At 56.0% G+C, this 13,828-nt stretch overlaps 2 protein-coding genes across 2 annotated transcripts in view; one reads left to right on the forward strand and one right to left on the reverse strand.

The window, feature by feature from the left end:
• Window positions 1-175: 175 nt before the first annotated feature.
• On the reverse strand, window positions 176-2,374 carry CRB3 (crumbs family member 3). Its single transcript, XM_012729520.1, has 4 exons — window positions 2,265-2,374; window positions 1,420-1,493; window positions 738-881; window positions 176-387 (listed from the first exon to the last, which is right to left on the reverse strand). The coding sequence occupies exons 1-4, from the start codon at window positions 2,344-2,346 to the stop codon at window positions 316-318; spliced, it is 372 nt and encodes a 123-aa protein (XP_012584974.1). The 5' UTR covers window positions 2,347-2,374; the 3' UTR covers window positions 176-315.
• A 2,690-nt stretch (window positions 2,375-5,064) lies between these two features.
• The window catches only part of SLC25A23 (solute carrier family 25 (mitochondrial carrier; phosphate carrier), member 23), an 11,674-nt gene continuing 2,910 nt past the window's right edge, over window positions 5,065-13,828 (forward strand). Inside the window, exons 1-9 of the mRNA XM_012729923.1 lie at window positions 5,065-5,344; window positions 6,438-6,564; window positions 7,132-7,219; window positions 7,509-7,620; window positions 8,633-8,791; window positions 8,877-9,029; window positions 9,210-9,317; window positions 10,373-10,540; window positions 13,677-13,827. Coding sequence (XP_012585377.1) covers window positions 5,189-5,344; window positions 6,438-6,564; window positions 7,132-7,219; window positions 7,509-7,620; window positions 8,633-8,791; window positions 8,877-9,029; window positions 9,210-9,317; window positions 10,373-10,540; window positions 13,677-13,827 — 1,222 coding nt within the window. The 5' untranslated portion in view covers window positions 5,065-5,188. The remainder of the gene's footprint in view (window positions 5,345-6,437; window positions 6,565-7,131; window positions 7,220-7,508; window positions 7,621-8,632; window positions 8,792-8,876; window positions 9,030-9,209; window positions 9,318-10,372; window positions 10,541-13,676; window position 13,828) is intronic.

Below are 13,828 nucleotides of genomic sequence, written 5' to 3' on the forward strand. Positions count from 1 at the left end.
ACACCAAAAAGCCCTCTCTTCCAGGAAGTTCTCCCCACCCTTAGGATCCTTGCAGCCTTACACTTCATCTCCCAACAGTCTATGAGTCCTGCATTGACCTCCTCCATCCTGCCCCACCAGCTCAGAAAGGCTTTATTATATTTCCCCACCAATTATAGATATAAAATGAGCGGCACCGCTTTCCCTCGTCCCTAGGAGCAGCCTGCGAAGCGCCTCCCCTTCTATTCCTAAGCACTGTGGGGGGCTGACCGCCCAGAGAGGGTTCTGCCTTCCCCCAAGTCCCTACAGCAAGGAAGGGAGATGGATAAAGGGGACCTAGATGGGCAGGCATCCCCGCACCTTCTCCTTGGAGTCCTGGGGAGCCCGGGCCTCGGCTGCATGGGTGAACTGAAAGGAAAGGAAGAGGGGGTGGTCGGGCCTGTGCAGCGGTGGGTCAGACAGCCGAGCAAGGGTGCTGCAGCAAGCGGGGAGGTGGATCCCCAGCCCCAGCGCCCCCACGTGCAGGTGGAGTCAAGCAGAGGTGGCATGCTTCGCAGAGCCCACCCAAGAGGTACCCAGTGGCCCCCCAAGTCCTCCTGAGCCATCAGAGGCCGGTGTCTCGGTGGCAGCTGCTGTGTGTGAGCACGCGCCGGGCAGTCCTGGACAGTGGTGGCAGCTGCAGCGGGCCCCAGAGTTCAGATGAGTCGCTCCTCGGGTGGGAGCTTGAGGTTGGGGGGCGGTGGCGCGCGGGCACCCACCTGCTCCTCACTGCTGGGCCGGTAGGTCCCCTCCGTCTGCCGCTTCTCTCGAAGTTTTCGCACCAGCAGTGCCAGCCCCACAGCGAGAAGCAGAGCAGCCAGGAGGGAAAAGACCACGATGATGGCGGTGATGGCCTCCTGAGACTGCAGGAGTGGAGGTCATTGTAACTCCTGAACAGCAGCTTGTCTCCCCCAGACCTCCCGCATGGAAAGCATGTAGAGTCCTCACCCCCTTCGTCATGACCACCACACGCACACGGGTGTGCGCACCCCACCTGTCACCTTCAGTGATCGGGTTCCTCCACCCAAGACCCCTGACCCCCATGTAATGCTTCTGGGGTTCCCAGACTCTCCCACCAGCCACGTCTAGGACCCCCCTCCCAAGCACCTGCCACATTCAGGCTCCTAGGACTCCTCTTGCCATGCTTGAGAAGTATAAGGGACTCCTGAACCCCACCCCCATGCTTGCTGTGTACAGTATTCTTCGCCACCCCCTTCCTCAAACTCCCTAGTCTGGGGCTCTGGATCTCCCTATTTGCCATTTTGGTATTCTGGTGTCTCCCACAAGGTTATCTGGCTCCCTCCACCCCCAACCTCCTACCTCCGTGGGGGGAGGTCTGTGTCCCTTCCACCTGCTACACAAAGAACTGCAGAATGACAACACCTGCTGCCCCCAACTTACCAGGCCCCCATTAGAGCCGGAGCCTGGGTCAGGGGTGGTGATGGTGCTATTCTCATTTGCACGGGGGTCCAGTGCTGTGGAGGGAATAATGGGTAGAGAGGGTAAATGAACTCCCTTCTATATTCTTCCCACCTCAGGCACCTGCACCGTCCCGAGGCGTACCCCTTCTGATTCAGAATGCTGCCCTCCTGAATTTTCATTCTCGTAAAGATTGTGGGTATGGAGCTCCAAAACCAACTGACTTTGCTCCTCTGGCTACCACTAGCCCAGCAGGTCCCTGCTGCTGGAAGAAATCCACTAAGAGTACTTTGCATTTCTGCCTGAATTGGGGGCTGTTATAATAAGGTTCCAGAAGACCAGCCCTTCCCCCCCCTCCCCTCCCCTCCCCTCCCCCACCGCTCAGCCCTCCTGCGGGCCTTAAGGAGATGGGCGGATCCTGCCTTTTACCCTGCAGTGTCTGACTCACTCCTCCCCCCAGGCTCCTGAAACTAGAATATAAGGCCCACACCTAGGGCCAGCCTGATCAACCTGGGTTCTGAGCTCCAGGCAGGTCTTCTCCAGGCTTTCGATCTGTCCAAAACACCCCAATTAGACGGGGCACTCACTGTTCTCTCCACCCAGCTCACAATCCCGCCCGGTTCAGGAACCCAGGAATTCTCCTGACCAACTCCCTTGGTCCAAAAATGGCTCAGAATTTTTGACCCCCAGCCTTGATCCGGTAGACTCCTGCTCCCCTTAAGTTATCCCATGCTGGCCCCCAGTTCCTGACCTCTCAGGATCCCAGGTAACCAGAGCTTCTAAGGCCCGCCCCCAGTGCCTTCCCCCACCCCCCCACCGGTACCTACTTAGCCCCCAGACCCGGCTCCAGCCGGTGTGCAGCAGTTGCAGGCCGAGGGCGAGAAGCAGCCCCAGGCCAGGGCTCGCCATGGGCCGGCGACGGGCTGGTGGCACCGGGGACCGGGCTTCTCGCGCGCGCCGTTCTACCGCATCTCCCGCCCGAGGTACCTGCGACCGGCACCTGGGGGAGGGAGGAGAAAGGCCGGGTCATGGGGAAAGGGGCTGGACAGGGCGCAGGCCCAGGGGAGGGACACCCGTACCAGGGCACCCTGGAGTCCCGCCCAGTCCCCGCCGCCAGAGGTCAGAGATTAAAGATTAACTCCCGGCTGGGGAGCATTCTCTTGCCGGGGAAAGGGAAGAGGGGAGGGGGCGGCAGCTCAAGCTACGCGTTCTATCTCCCTACCGGCCCCGGGAGTCTCCGACTTCGCTTGGGTTCCTGGCCCGAACGTCTCGCTCGAACCCTCGAAGAGTCCGTCGGTCGCTCGATCGGACTCCACCAGCTCCGCCCGCTCACGTGACCCGGAAAGTTTAGTCACTTACCTGGGAGGGGAGCGCACTTCCGGCTTGTGCACCTGAGCCTAGATGAGAGGGCGGAGACTCGCGGGGGTGGGGCGGAGCCAGAGGCATACCTGTAACGGGAATGCAATCCTGTAAAGGGAGGAGTAAAACGGGGTGGAAGCGCGCAGGTGCAAGAGAGACTTTCCACCTGTATTGCGGACGCAGCTGTAGGATCGCACAGGTGTGGCGACGCACCGCGCCGGTGTGTGGGACTCTCCTGTCTGGGGGACCTCAAATAAAGAAAACCTGTATGATATATACCTGTAAACCTCTACAAAAGACCTATGCACGGATACATAAGAACATCTATAGGAGACAACTACATTGAATCATACCTATTTGGTGTAGACTGAATGGAAGCATACGCGTGTAGAAAACTGCTACATAGAACATACATGCGTCATGCCAAACACCGGGTTGAGGGACTCTAATATAGATACACCTGTTTGGGAAGTGAAACTACATGGCTTACTAACACTATGAACAACACTTGTATGAAGAATTGCTGTGTGGAAATGTATTGGAAATACATGTATGAGATGTGCCTGTACTTAAGTATTCCTGAATGGGACCCAGTTCATATGGCTGTAGATGTAAAGGGAACAGAGTCGTGGGGGATGGGGGGAGAGGGATATATAACTCATTTCTGGATAGAGGAAAACCTGTTGAGAAACATACCTTTGAGGTATGTCTGAAAGACATCTGCACAAAATTGAACTCAAAGGACTCAAAGGAGAGGGAGACATGAGAACATCAGTATAGGGTACAATCCCATAGAAGCACGCCTGACTGAGGGGGGCATCAGGTCAGAGGCTCAGGTGTACAGAGGCTACTTGTCATATAATCAGGTGCATCTGTGAGACAATACTTGCTTGGGGCGTCTCCTTGGGAAAACATCTGTATCCCCTTTGCTGCAGAGCAGTGGCAAGGACTACCTGCGAATGAAAACATCTCTCCATAAGGGGCTCCTTTTCTGCACACACCTGTCACAGCACACCTGTCCGAGCAGAGCTGAGGGGGAGCCAGATGTACCCTTAGGGCTGTATCTTTGGCTAAAGGACGATAATAATACGAGTCCTCCTGGAGTTTGTAGGGTGAAGAGTGACGGCGAAGGGAAAATTAATGCCTACGAGAGCATAGAGTGATGGGTAAGAATCCCAGGTTATTTAATCCCTACATATCCCAGGACAGGTAGACTGGCAAGAGCATTTAATCTCCGGTTTCCTCACCCACCTTATAGGGTTTTGGCAAGGAAGACACAAGAGGTGAGTAAAAGGTCTGGCATGTACAACCACTGAATCAAACTTTGAAGCTGTTATTATTCACAGACGAGTGGTCTGGGTACTCCTCCCCCTTATGGTGAAAAGAGAAACTGTGCCCGAAAACTAGTGGGAGGGACATTAGGCAGGTGCAGTGAGCGCGTCGGGCGGGGGCTCCGCCTTCTGCGCTCGCCTGCTGGGTCCTCATCCCCAGCGGTGCCCGGGACCCTACGGCTTCCAGACCCGCGGGCGCTCTACGGAAAGAGCGGTCACTCGGCCTAGGAATCCAGCCGCGGCCTCTTTAAGACGCCCAGCGAGCCCGGAGCGGCTGGACCCTAGACTGCCAAGGATCGGCCGAAAGGCCCCGCCCTGGTGGATGCGCAAGGCGGGACGGGCGGGCGCAGCTCTGGAGACTTTGGCCAATAAGAAACAGATTTTGTCGCTGCGCCGCGCGTTGATCTTCCGTTTCCCCCTCTGAGTGGGATGGAGAAAGGAGGCGTGCGGGAGGGATGAAGAGCGGCGTCTTGATCATCTGTTTCTGTGGTGGAGCCGGGAATGTGAAATGAGGGGGCGGGCAGATGGAGAAAGCTCGGTGGCTCAGGAATACTTCTTGAGTGTACCTGGAGAAAGCGAGAACTTTAGTTCCTAAAGAGGATTATTAGGGGAGGGAAGGAAAACGGAAAGGGTTTATGAAAGCCAATCCCTGATATTTTCTTTGTCCCTGTGGTCACAGGGTAAACTGAGGCACACAGAGGCGGACCTCAGAAAGCAGAACTGAGACCACTGACCCCTCTGGCAACCGCTCCTCCCAGAATGAACCCTTTGCCCTCCAGATTGTGCAATACCAGAACACCCCCAACACACACCAGCTCCGCCCCTAGCCCCCACCCCCTCGGCGGGCGGGGGGGAGGAGACTCAAGTTCTGGCGCGGGCGGCGACGGCTAGCAGTCACCGCCTCCTGCAAGTGCCAGAGCCGGGCGGGCAGCGCGGAGGCAGCAGTGGCAGTGGCCGCGGAGCTGGCCCTGCGGGGCCCCGGGGGGGAGGGGGAGCCGCGAAGCCCCCGCTGAGGCCGCCGTTGCCGGGCCTCCCTCCCCCCCACCCCCCTGGCGGGCGCCATGCGGGGGGGTCCGAGTGATGCCGAGCGGCGGCAGCGCTGGGGTCGCCTCTTCGAGGAGCTGGACAGTAACAAGGATGGCCGCGTGGACGTGCACGAGTTGCGCCAGGGACTGGCCAGGCTGGGCGCGGGCGACCCGGACCGTGGAGCCCAACAGGTACCCCCTGCCGGGAGCCCCCGCTGGGAGCGCTGCCCTGGGGCCGGGCCAGAGCTGGGTAACCCGAGCTCCTGAATGGAGCGCCTGGAGCTGTCAGGGACTGCGTGTGGCTGGACACCAGGACCTGAGACCAGCCTGGGGGTTCTATCCCCTTTCCCCTGCCCACTCATTCCTGGGCCTAACGGGCTTGCTCAAGAGACACTCCAGGCCTGTAATTCCCCTTCCAACACCCAATTCCGTACACTTCTCTATACTTTGCCCCCCCACCCCCTTCTGTGGGGGGACATTTGCCAGGGAATAGAGCCAAGTTAGTTTTTCTGGCCACTGAACTGGACGCACTTTCTGATGAACTCTGCCCAGCCCAAGACCTGCCCAGCTCCCACCTCCCAGAGACACACCTCCCCACCCTCCACTGGAGACCCAGTGCCCTCCCAGCCAGCTGCCCTAGCGTCTATGTTTACATTCCCTGAGCTGCCCTTTCCAGGGCCTGGCTCAATGCCCCAGACTCAACCAGGGATCCCATCCAGTCTGATGCTCCCCTCAGCTGGGGGCGCACCTGTCAAAGAAGGAACTTGCCCCTGCCCCCAGGCAGGTGTGACCCACATTGGTAGCCTCAGATACCATTGGCGTATTTCCACAGCATCCTGAGACCTCCAGTATAATCTCCCACTTACCAGATGAGAAAACAGAGGCTGCTGAGCTTGGCTCTACCACTGCCCCTCATGACCCAGAGCTGTCTCTAAAAGGAGCTCCCCAAACTGCTATGTGGACAGGTTTTTGTAAGAGACAGCTGGAAGGACAATCTTTCCAAGGCAAGAGCCCAAGGCTACCTAATCACTTCCCAGCCCTGTAACCTTGAACACATCACTTGACCTTGGAGAACTCAGTTTGCTCACCAGGAAAACTGCACAGCTGCCGGCCACCTCACAACCTACTGGCCTTGGACATCCTGCTCATTGAAGGAGGGTGATTTCCTCTGTCTCTGTCGTCTAGGCCCTGGGGGCTCTTTTCCTGGGACATAGTTGCTAGTTGCACCCCTTCCAGTTTGGGAAGCAGCCTCCTGGAGCTCCGTGTGGCTCTTCCCCTCTGCCAGGGCATCTCCCTTGAGGGTGACGCTGACCCAGATGGCGGGCTGGACCTGGAGGAGTTTATCCGCTACCTGCAGGAGCGGGAACAGCGCCTGCTGCTTCTTTTCCACAGTCTGGACCGGAATCAGGACGGTAAGGGCCAGGGATGGGGCTGTGCCTGCCCCACTCCCATGCCAGTGGGGTTAGAACTGGCAGCACTTGGAGGAGGGGAGGGCTGATTTTCCCTGATGACTCATAGGCTATTTTGGGAGCTCTCCTTGCCCCCACCTAGGTGGTTTGAGGCTCAGCCAGCTGATCCCACCTCCTTTTTCAGTCACTGGTGGGACCCCTTAATTTTTCAAAGGGGCTAAGATTTCCCCCACATTGCTCATGGGATCCCCTTGGGACATAGACCCCTCCCATAGCCTCTGCTGAATCCTCATTTTGTCTTTTGATCACCTCTGGCTAATGATCCCCCTAATTATCTAGATTCATGTATTCTTTCATGGAATAGAGGAACCCCCAATATTTCCCAGTTCCATTTCTCTGATCCCAGTGGGAGCAGGGACAACCCCCCACCCTGTCAAAACGTCACCCTGGGTTGCCAGACCCCCTGGCTTTGCTAGACCAACCATTCCCATTCCAAGCTGCCCTGCTCCTCAGTCCCAGCATTCCCCAGGGCCCCCACACACCTTTCTGCACCTTGGGTCCCCTCCCCAGGTCACATCGATGTCTCTGAGATCCAGCAGAGTTTCCGAGCACTGGGCATTTCCATCTCACTGGAGCAAGCGGAGAAAATTCTGCACAGGTGAGTAGCTCAATGTCCGGAATCCCAGTAACTCAATCCGTGTGGTCCCTTAGTCCCTTGAGCCCCTGACCCCAGACCCAGTCCCAGGGAGAGTGGACAAGAGAATTTGGCCTTTGGAGTCTGGCAGATCGTGGGCCAGTGGCTTCCCCTCCCTTACTGTCTTTGTCCTCTGTATCTGTGAACTCTCCGCGTAGAGAAACTATCTTTATCCCACCCCAACAGAGCAGACCCCCTGTCCGCCCCACCCCAATCCCAGGCTCTGATTCTGTCCCACCTGCCACTCCCCCAGCATGGACCGGGACGGCACAATGACCATTGACTGGCAGGAATGGCGTGACCACTTCCTGCTGCATTCATTGGAGAACGTGGAAGATGTGCTTTACTTCTGGAAACATTCCACGGTGAGGGAGAGGGGGCTTTCCCATGGGGGGGGAGCGTGTCTCTGTTTCCCCAGGGCATGGAGGAACTGATTCAGGACTCTAGAAAGGGGACCACTGGGAGCATCTCTCTTCCTCCATTTGGGAATTGGGAGACTTGGGACCCATTTTAGGAAATCTCTGCTCCCTGACTGGAACCCTTCCAATTTCTGCTGGACTCCTGGGGGCAGGTTGGGGGTGCTAGGAGCACAGAGTAGAAAGAACTCACCAGATGGGACACCCGGCCTCCAACCCTCCACCCACACACAGCTCCACTTCTGCTGGTTTCTAGCTGTCTCATTAAAGGATACTGCTGCTGAACAGACAAGTTAGAAAATCCCTGTCCTCAGAAGACCCCAAAGGCTTCAGGGGAATTTGAGGGGAGGGGTGCTCTAGGTCACCAGTTTATGGGTGAGAATCCCTGAGCAATGCTTCTAGTAAGGTGGTATCTGCCGGGGGATTCACCTGTGGGATGTGAAGGGGCTCTCTTGGGAGATCCGGAGAGCCCCACCCTGGGGAACCCACGAGGGCTTGGCTGGAAAGTCTAGAAAAGAAGGATGAACCCCATGAGGGCAGCACTGTGGGACCACGATCCTCTGGGAGGGACAATTTGGTCTCCTTTTTCGAGGAGTCTCTGGTCAAATCCGGAGGAATCTTCTGGAATCCTTATACGGGGAGACCCTTGAGTGGGATCCTTCAGAGGGAACTGATTGACCCTGGAGGGATCTTTATGGGGTTGATGCTTGTATAGAATCCTTTGATCGGTTTTGGCAGAGATCCCCAGGAGAGTGGTTGAGGTCCTATTTGGGTGACCATTGGACTGGATAATTTGGTGTAGCAAGGTCTAGCCTAGGAGGAATCTCCCAGACTTTCCAAGTGACGCTCATTGTGGGGGCCTCTCTGGGTACCCCTGGCATTCACAGGGGATGCCTCATTTAGAACAGTCACATCTCCCCACCGCCACTATGACACTAGACTCCAACCCCCGCGTCCTCAGGTCCTGGACATTGGCGAGTGCCTGACTGTCCCCGATGAGTTCTCGGAGCAGGAGAAGCTCACGGGCATGTGGTGGAAGCAGCTGGTAGCAGGTGCAGTGGCGGGTGCCGTGTCGCGGACTGGCACGGCGCCCCTGGACCGCCTCAAGGTCTTCATGCAGGTGAGCAGCCCTGGAGAGACTCATCCTCTCCTCCAGGCCTGGGCCCCAGGAGGGGACCCCAAAACCCCCTTGTCTCCTCTCCTAGGTCCACGCCTCCAAGACCAACCGACTGAATATCCTCGGGGGCCTACAGAGCATGATCCGAGAAGGGGGCGTGCGCTCCCTGTGGCGTGGCAACGGCATTAATGTGCTCAAAATTGCTCCTGAGTCAGCCATCAAGTTCATGGCCTATGAGCAGGTGGGGGTAGGCCCAGGGAGGGCTAGCCGTGCGGACTTGAGGGGTTGGCTTGGGGGTGGGGGGTTTCTGCAGGTCCCCAGGAGTGGGTGCCTGCTCCCCATTATGCCACAGCAGGAGGTCAGTAGCGAGTGGCCTCAAGGGCTCAACCCCTGGGGTGCTACCTCTGTCTCCCTCTTGCAGATTAAACGGGCCATCCGCGGGCAGCAGGAGACGTTGCACGTGCAGGAGCGCTTTGTGGCGGGCTCCCTGGCTGGCGCCACAGCCCAAACTATCATTTACCCCATGGAGGTGAGAAGGAGGGGTCGGGTGGAGGCTCCATCCCAGGGTGGGGAGCTGCACCCCAGGGTGTGCTCAGCACTGGGCCATGGTGACTAGGTGTCAGCATGTAGATGTGACCTCCAGAGACGGTGGTGTTGACTATTTAGATAAATTGTGTGGGCTGGTCATTTGCAGGCAAGCCTTTCTGTGGAAACTGATTTCCAGGATGTTTGTCCCCAGGGTCTCATTTCAAGGTGAAATTGTTTCCAGAGAAATCAAGCTTGTATAGTGTATCAGTTAGGATTGTGATGGAAAACTCAGATACCATTGCTGTAGCCTGGAGGTGAGCAGCGCTAGAGACCGGAGCCTTCCCTCTGCCTCATTGTTCTAGCCCCACAGCGTGTAGTGTCCACCTCACAGAGCAAAATGATTGCTTCTGTTCCGGTCATCGCGTCCACACTCCAGCCTAAAAGGCAAGCAAAGGACAGAACCCCTCTCTGCCTTTCCAGAGCTTTCTGAATGGCACGCACACACATCTTCTGTTTCATTGGCTAGAGCTTGTCATGTGGCCACTCACCTAGGGCAGCAGAGAAATAGTCTTTATTGCAAGAGGCTGAGGGCTTGCTGAAATATGTACTTTGTATTCTGAAGGCGGTAAGTAGCAAGAGGTTGGGAGGCCTCCCTGGTGCCACATATTCTTAACGCAGGTGTATTGGCATACGGGGATAGAGTCTGGGATGGAGGGAGCATCTAGAAAAATTAGCCTTTTAATGTAACCTCAGTCATGCATGGCTTGATGATATTTCAGTTGACAACAGACCGTATATGTGACGTGGCCCCAAAAGGTTCTACAATATAGCTGAGGCTTGTGGTGGGCTGGACCACCTAGGTTCTGCAATTAACTCTGTGACATTTGCAAGCAATGGAATTGCCTGACAACATGTTTCTCAGCACATATCCCACTGTGAAGCCATTCACGACTGTTCTTAGGGTATCTCCTTCAAGGGGGTGCTGTCTAGGTGTCTCCTTCTTGAATGCACTCATTTTGGAGGCCGCTTTTCCAGGGGTAACTAGATTCTCCATAGGTGCTGAAGACACGGCTGACCCTCCGGCGGACAGGCCAGTACAAGGGCCTGCTGGACTGCGCCAGGTGCATCCTGGAGCGAGAAGGGCCCCGAGCCTTCTACCGCGGCTACCTGCCCAACGTGCTGGGCATCATCCCCTATGCGGGCATCGACCTGGCCGTCTATGAGGTCTGTGGGCAGCCTGCCCTCCTCCTCCCTCCCTCTGCTGGGAATTACCACAGGACACCGCTTTCCTGCGGGTCTGTCTCAGCTGACTTCCATAGCTAGGGGACTTCTCCATGGATGGAGAAACACCATGGGCACTGGACTCCCGTACTTAGCACTGAGAGAAGCTCCCACTTGCAGCTCAGCCTGTGTGGGCTCAGGACACTTGAGAGTCGGGGTCCAGCCCAGGTCTCAGCAGCCCAGGAGCAGGGAAAGCTGAACCTCCAAGGTGCCCATTTCCCCAACACGTGTCTTGAACCTGGCCTCCATCTCCAGGTGAGAGTGAGTGTCCTTTAGGGACTGCCCACTTCCGCTTCTGCCTTTGGCATCTTTGCACCAGCATCTTGATTGGGAGAGGCAGGAATGGGGTGGGGGTTTCTGCTGTTCTCCGCCAAGGAACCTCAGCTATTCTTTCAGTATCTCGCCACTGGCTCACTAGGTTGTCCTAATTAGCATAGGTCCAGAGGCCCCCCTCCAAATCTTTGACTCTAAGACAGGGCCAACTTCGTGGGCATCAGTCACAAGGATCCGTGTTGAGTGTAATGCTCTGCTTCATGACTTGAAATTCTTAATAAAACAGGACGTGTAATTGAATGGAATAGTGGGCAGAAAAGGGGGTTGTTTAAGAACACCTCTTAGACGTGACATTGGCGCCGTGAGTTCGGAGGGGATGGGAGCAAGGTAAAGGCACAGTGAGGCAACCAAGCAGGGACACGAGTGACTGGTTGAAGGCAATGGGGTCCTGCGGCCAGGAGGGACTGGAGAGGCAGCGAGGACTCAGGGAGGACGAGGTGAATTTAACTCAGCTGCAGTAGGGAGCCGTAGAGTATGAGAACGCGGAAATGAAATGCAACCTTGCTTAATCCCAGTCTTACTAGAAGAGGGAATTTGAGGTCTGAGAAGTTTGAGAAAACCTGGGATCTCTTGGGGGTTCAACATTTATGTTAGTTTCTGAAAGGTCTGGGAAGTCCCACAGAATAATGATCTTTGATTTTTAGCTTTATTTTTTTTACTTATGCATACAATAACCGAGGTGCAGAAGTGAGAGGATTCACCGGAGATAGAGTGGGGAGCAGAACAGGTGTATCTACAGAAATACCCTGCTGAGGGGAGCAGCGGGGAGACAGGAGAGGTCTGCTGCACCACATGGGTCACTCCCTGGCTGGCTAGTGAACTTGTAGCAGAGAGGCTGCTGACAGCTTGATAGCACTGAGACTTTAACTCCTGCACCACCAGGAAGCCTGGTTTTTAACTTTTTCAAGCCCAGGTTAGCTACAATGATCTGTTCATCAGAATTTCTTTCAATTAGACAACACTTAAAATTCAGTAAACATCTATTTAATAATGCTCCTTCAGAGGCAGAAAAAAAAAAAGGCTATTAAAATTGCCAAGGCGATAAAGGTAAAACCCTTGATTCCTATTTGCCCATCCCATGCCCAGGCCAGACATCACTAATACATCACAGCATAGAGTTCCTCTCAACACAGTGCCAATCAGCCATTACCAATGGATTGGAACTGATTAGGGAGTGAAACCTCTGAACCACACCAGTCCCGAGGCAACAAAGAAGGCCCTGACTTTACAAAAGTCTTGCAGAAGGCTTCAGAAGGGACTGACCAAGTACCCAGTTCTGGTGGTGGAGATGACTCTCAATGTTGATTTCACCTTAATTTGTGATTTGGGGCAAGTAACTTCCCTTGAGCCTCATCAATAAAATGGAGCCAAGAATAATATTGATCTTAGTTCGAAGCTTTTAAAATTGTTTGAGGGGGTAGTGAGACATGGAAGAGAAGACCATCGAAACAGGAGCATGGAATAGCTTCCTAAGGCTGATGTAATGAAGTGCCACAGTGGGATGTGCAGAACAGACCTTGTCTCAGTTCTCTGGGCCAAAAGCCCAAAATCAACGCGTGGACAGGTCTCCCCTGAAACTCGTGGGGGAGAGTCTCCCCTTCCTCTTCCGGGCTGCTGGTGGTTGCCAACAGCCCTCCACCTTCCTTGGCCTGTACTACCTCATCTCCACGTGGCTTTCCTCTGCCTGTGTCCGTGTCTTTCTCTCCTAAGAAGACTAGTCACTGCGTTCAAGGCTACCCTCCTCCATAGAACCAGGCCGTAGCTCATTACTTCTGCCGAGAAAGTGTCTCCTCATAGTTCACTTCCCCAGGGCTGGGGGTGAGGACTCCAACCCATCAGCAAAGCTGCCGTGGAGGCCATGGCGCTCAGTTCTGGAGCCGGCCCAGAAGGTGCCCCTAGCTCGGCACTTGGGATCGGTACGCCAAGTCCATCCCGATGTTCAGGACATAACATCCGTGGGGGGCAAGTTGTCCTGCACAACCTTCCCCCTCCCCCTCCTCCCCCCCAACCCAACCCCCGCCCCTCGCCCCACGCTCATGTGTTCAGTGCAGCCTTGCCTTGGCCCAGAGAAGGCCTCAGGTGTGGCTTGCCGGCTGTGGGCGTGGCAGGTGCCCAGTGGTGAGGGAGAAGGGCTGCTTCCTGCTGCAGATGAAGGTCTGAGGTCAGAAGGGGGCTGAGTAAGCTACCATCAGGTGTGGGCTGGGCTGTGTTCCTGCCAGAGCTTCAAGAAGAGAACCTGTTTTCTTATCTCTTCCAGCTCCTGGCAGCACTCCCGCATGCCTTTCTCCATCCTCATTATTTTGGTTTTTATTTCCTTTGTTTCTTAAAAAGATTTATTTACTGCCTTCTTCCTCAAAGCATAGCACCCCCTGCTTCCTCAAAACACACGCACCCCCTGCTTCCATCATCACATCTCCCCTCTTTTGAGGGGCCTTGGGGTGACATTGGTCACCTGGACACTCCAGGATTATCTCCCATCTCAAGACTTAATCCTGTCAGCAAAGTCCCTTAAGCCACATATGGTAACGTGTTCGCGGGTTGCTGGTAGCAGGGCCCGACCGCCGTCCCACATACCACAGGGTGGAGGTGAGGGCTGAGAGAGCAGGTGCGGGCAAACCCCCGGGGCAGCCCCTGGAGGCATGTAGTGCTCAACAGTCTGGGCCCCCGGCTGGCTGGCGGGCTCTTGCAGCCAGGCTCTTAGTGTTACCCCCTTGCACCCACCCCGCTCCCCTCTTCACCCCGCCAGACCCTGAAGAACCAGTGGCTCCAGCAGTACAGCCGTGACTCAGCCAACCCTGGCATCCTGGTCCTCCTGGCCTGTGGCACCATCTCCAGCACCTGTGGCCAGATAGCCAGCTATCCCCTGGCCTTGGTCCGGACCCGCATGCAGGCCCAAGG

The sequence above is a fragment of the Condylura cristata genome, unplaced genomic scaffold (assembly GCF_000260355.1).
Source record: "Condylura cristata isolate star-nosed mole 26May11 unplaced genomic scaffold, ConCri1.0 scaffold00025, whole genome shotgun sequence".
Classification (NCBI taxonomy): Eukaryota; Metazoa; Chordata; class Mammalia; order Eulipotyphla; family Talpidae; genus Condylura; species Condylura cristata.

What these genes read in the sequence shown, in the direction of transcription:
- CRB3 (XM_012729520.1), bottom strand. Translation starts at nt 2,346, where the DNA reads ATGGCGAGCCCTGGCCTGGGGCTGCTTCTCGCCCTCGGCCTGCAACTG. An exon ending in CCGGCTCTAATGGGGGCCTG is followed by an intron (nt 882 to 1,419) that starts GTAAGTTGGGGG and finishes CCACTCCTGCAG; the next exon opens with TCTCAGGAGGCCATCACCGC. An exon ending in GGCCCAGCAGTGAGGAGCAG is followed by an intron (nt 388 to 737) that starts GTGGGTGCCCGC and finishes CTTTCCTTTCAG; the next exon opens with TTCACCCATGCAGCCGAGGC.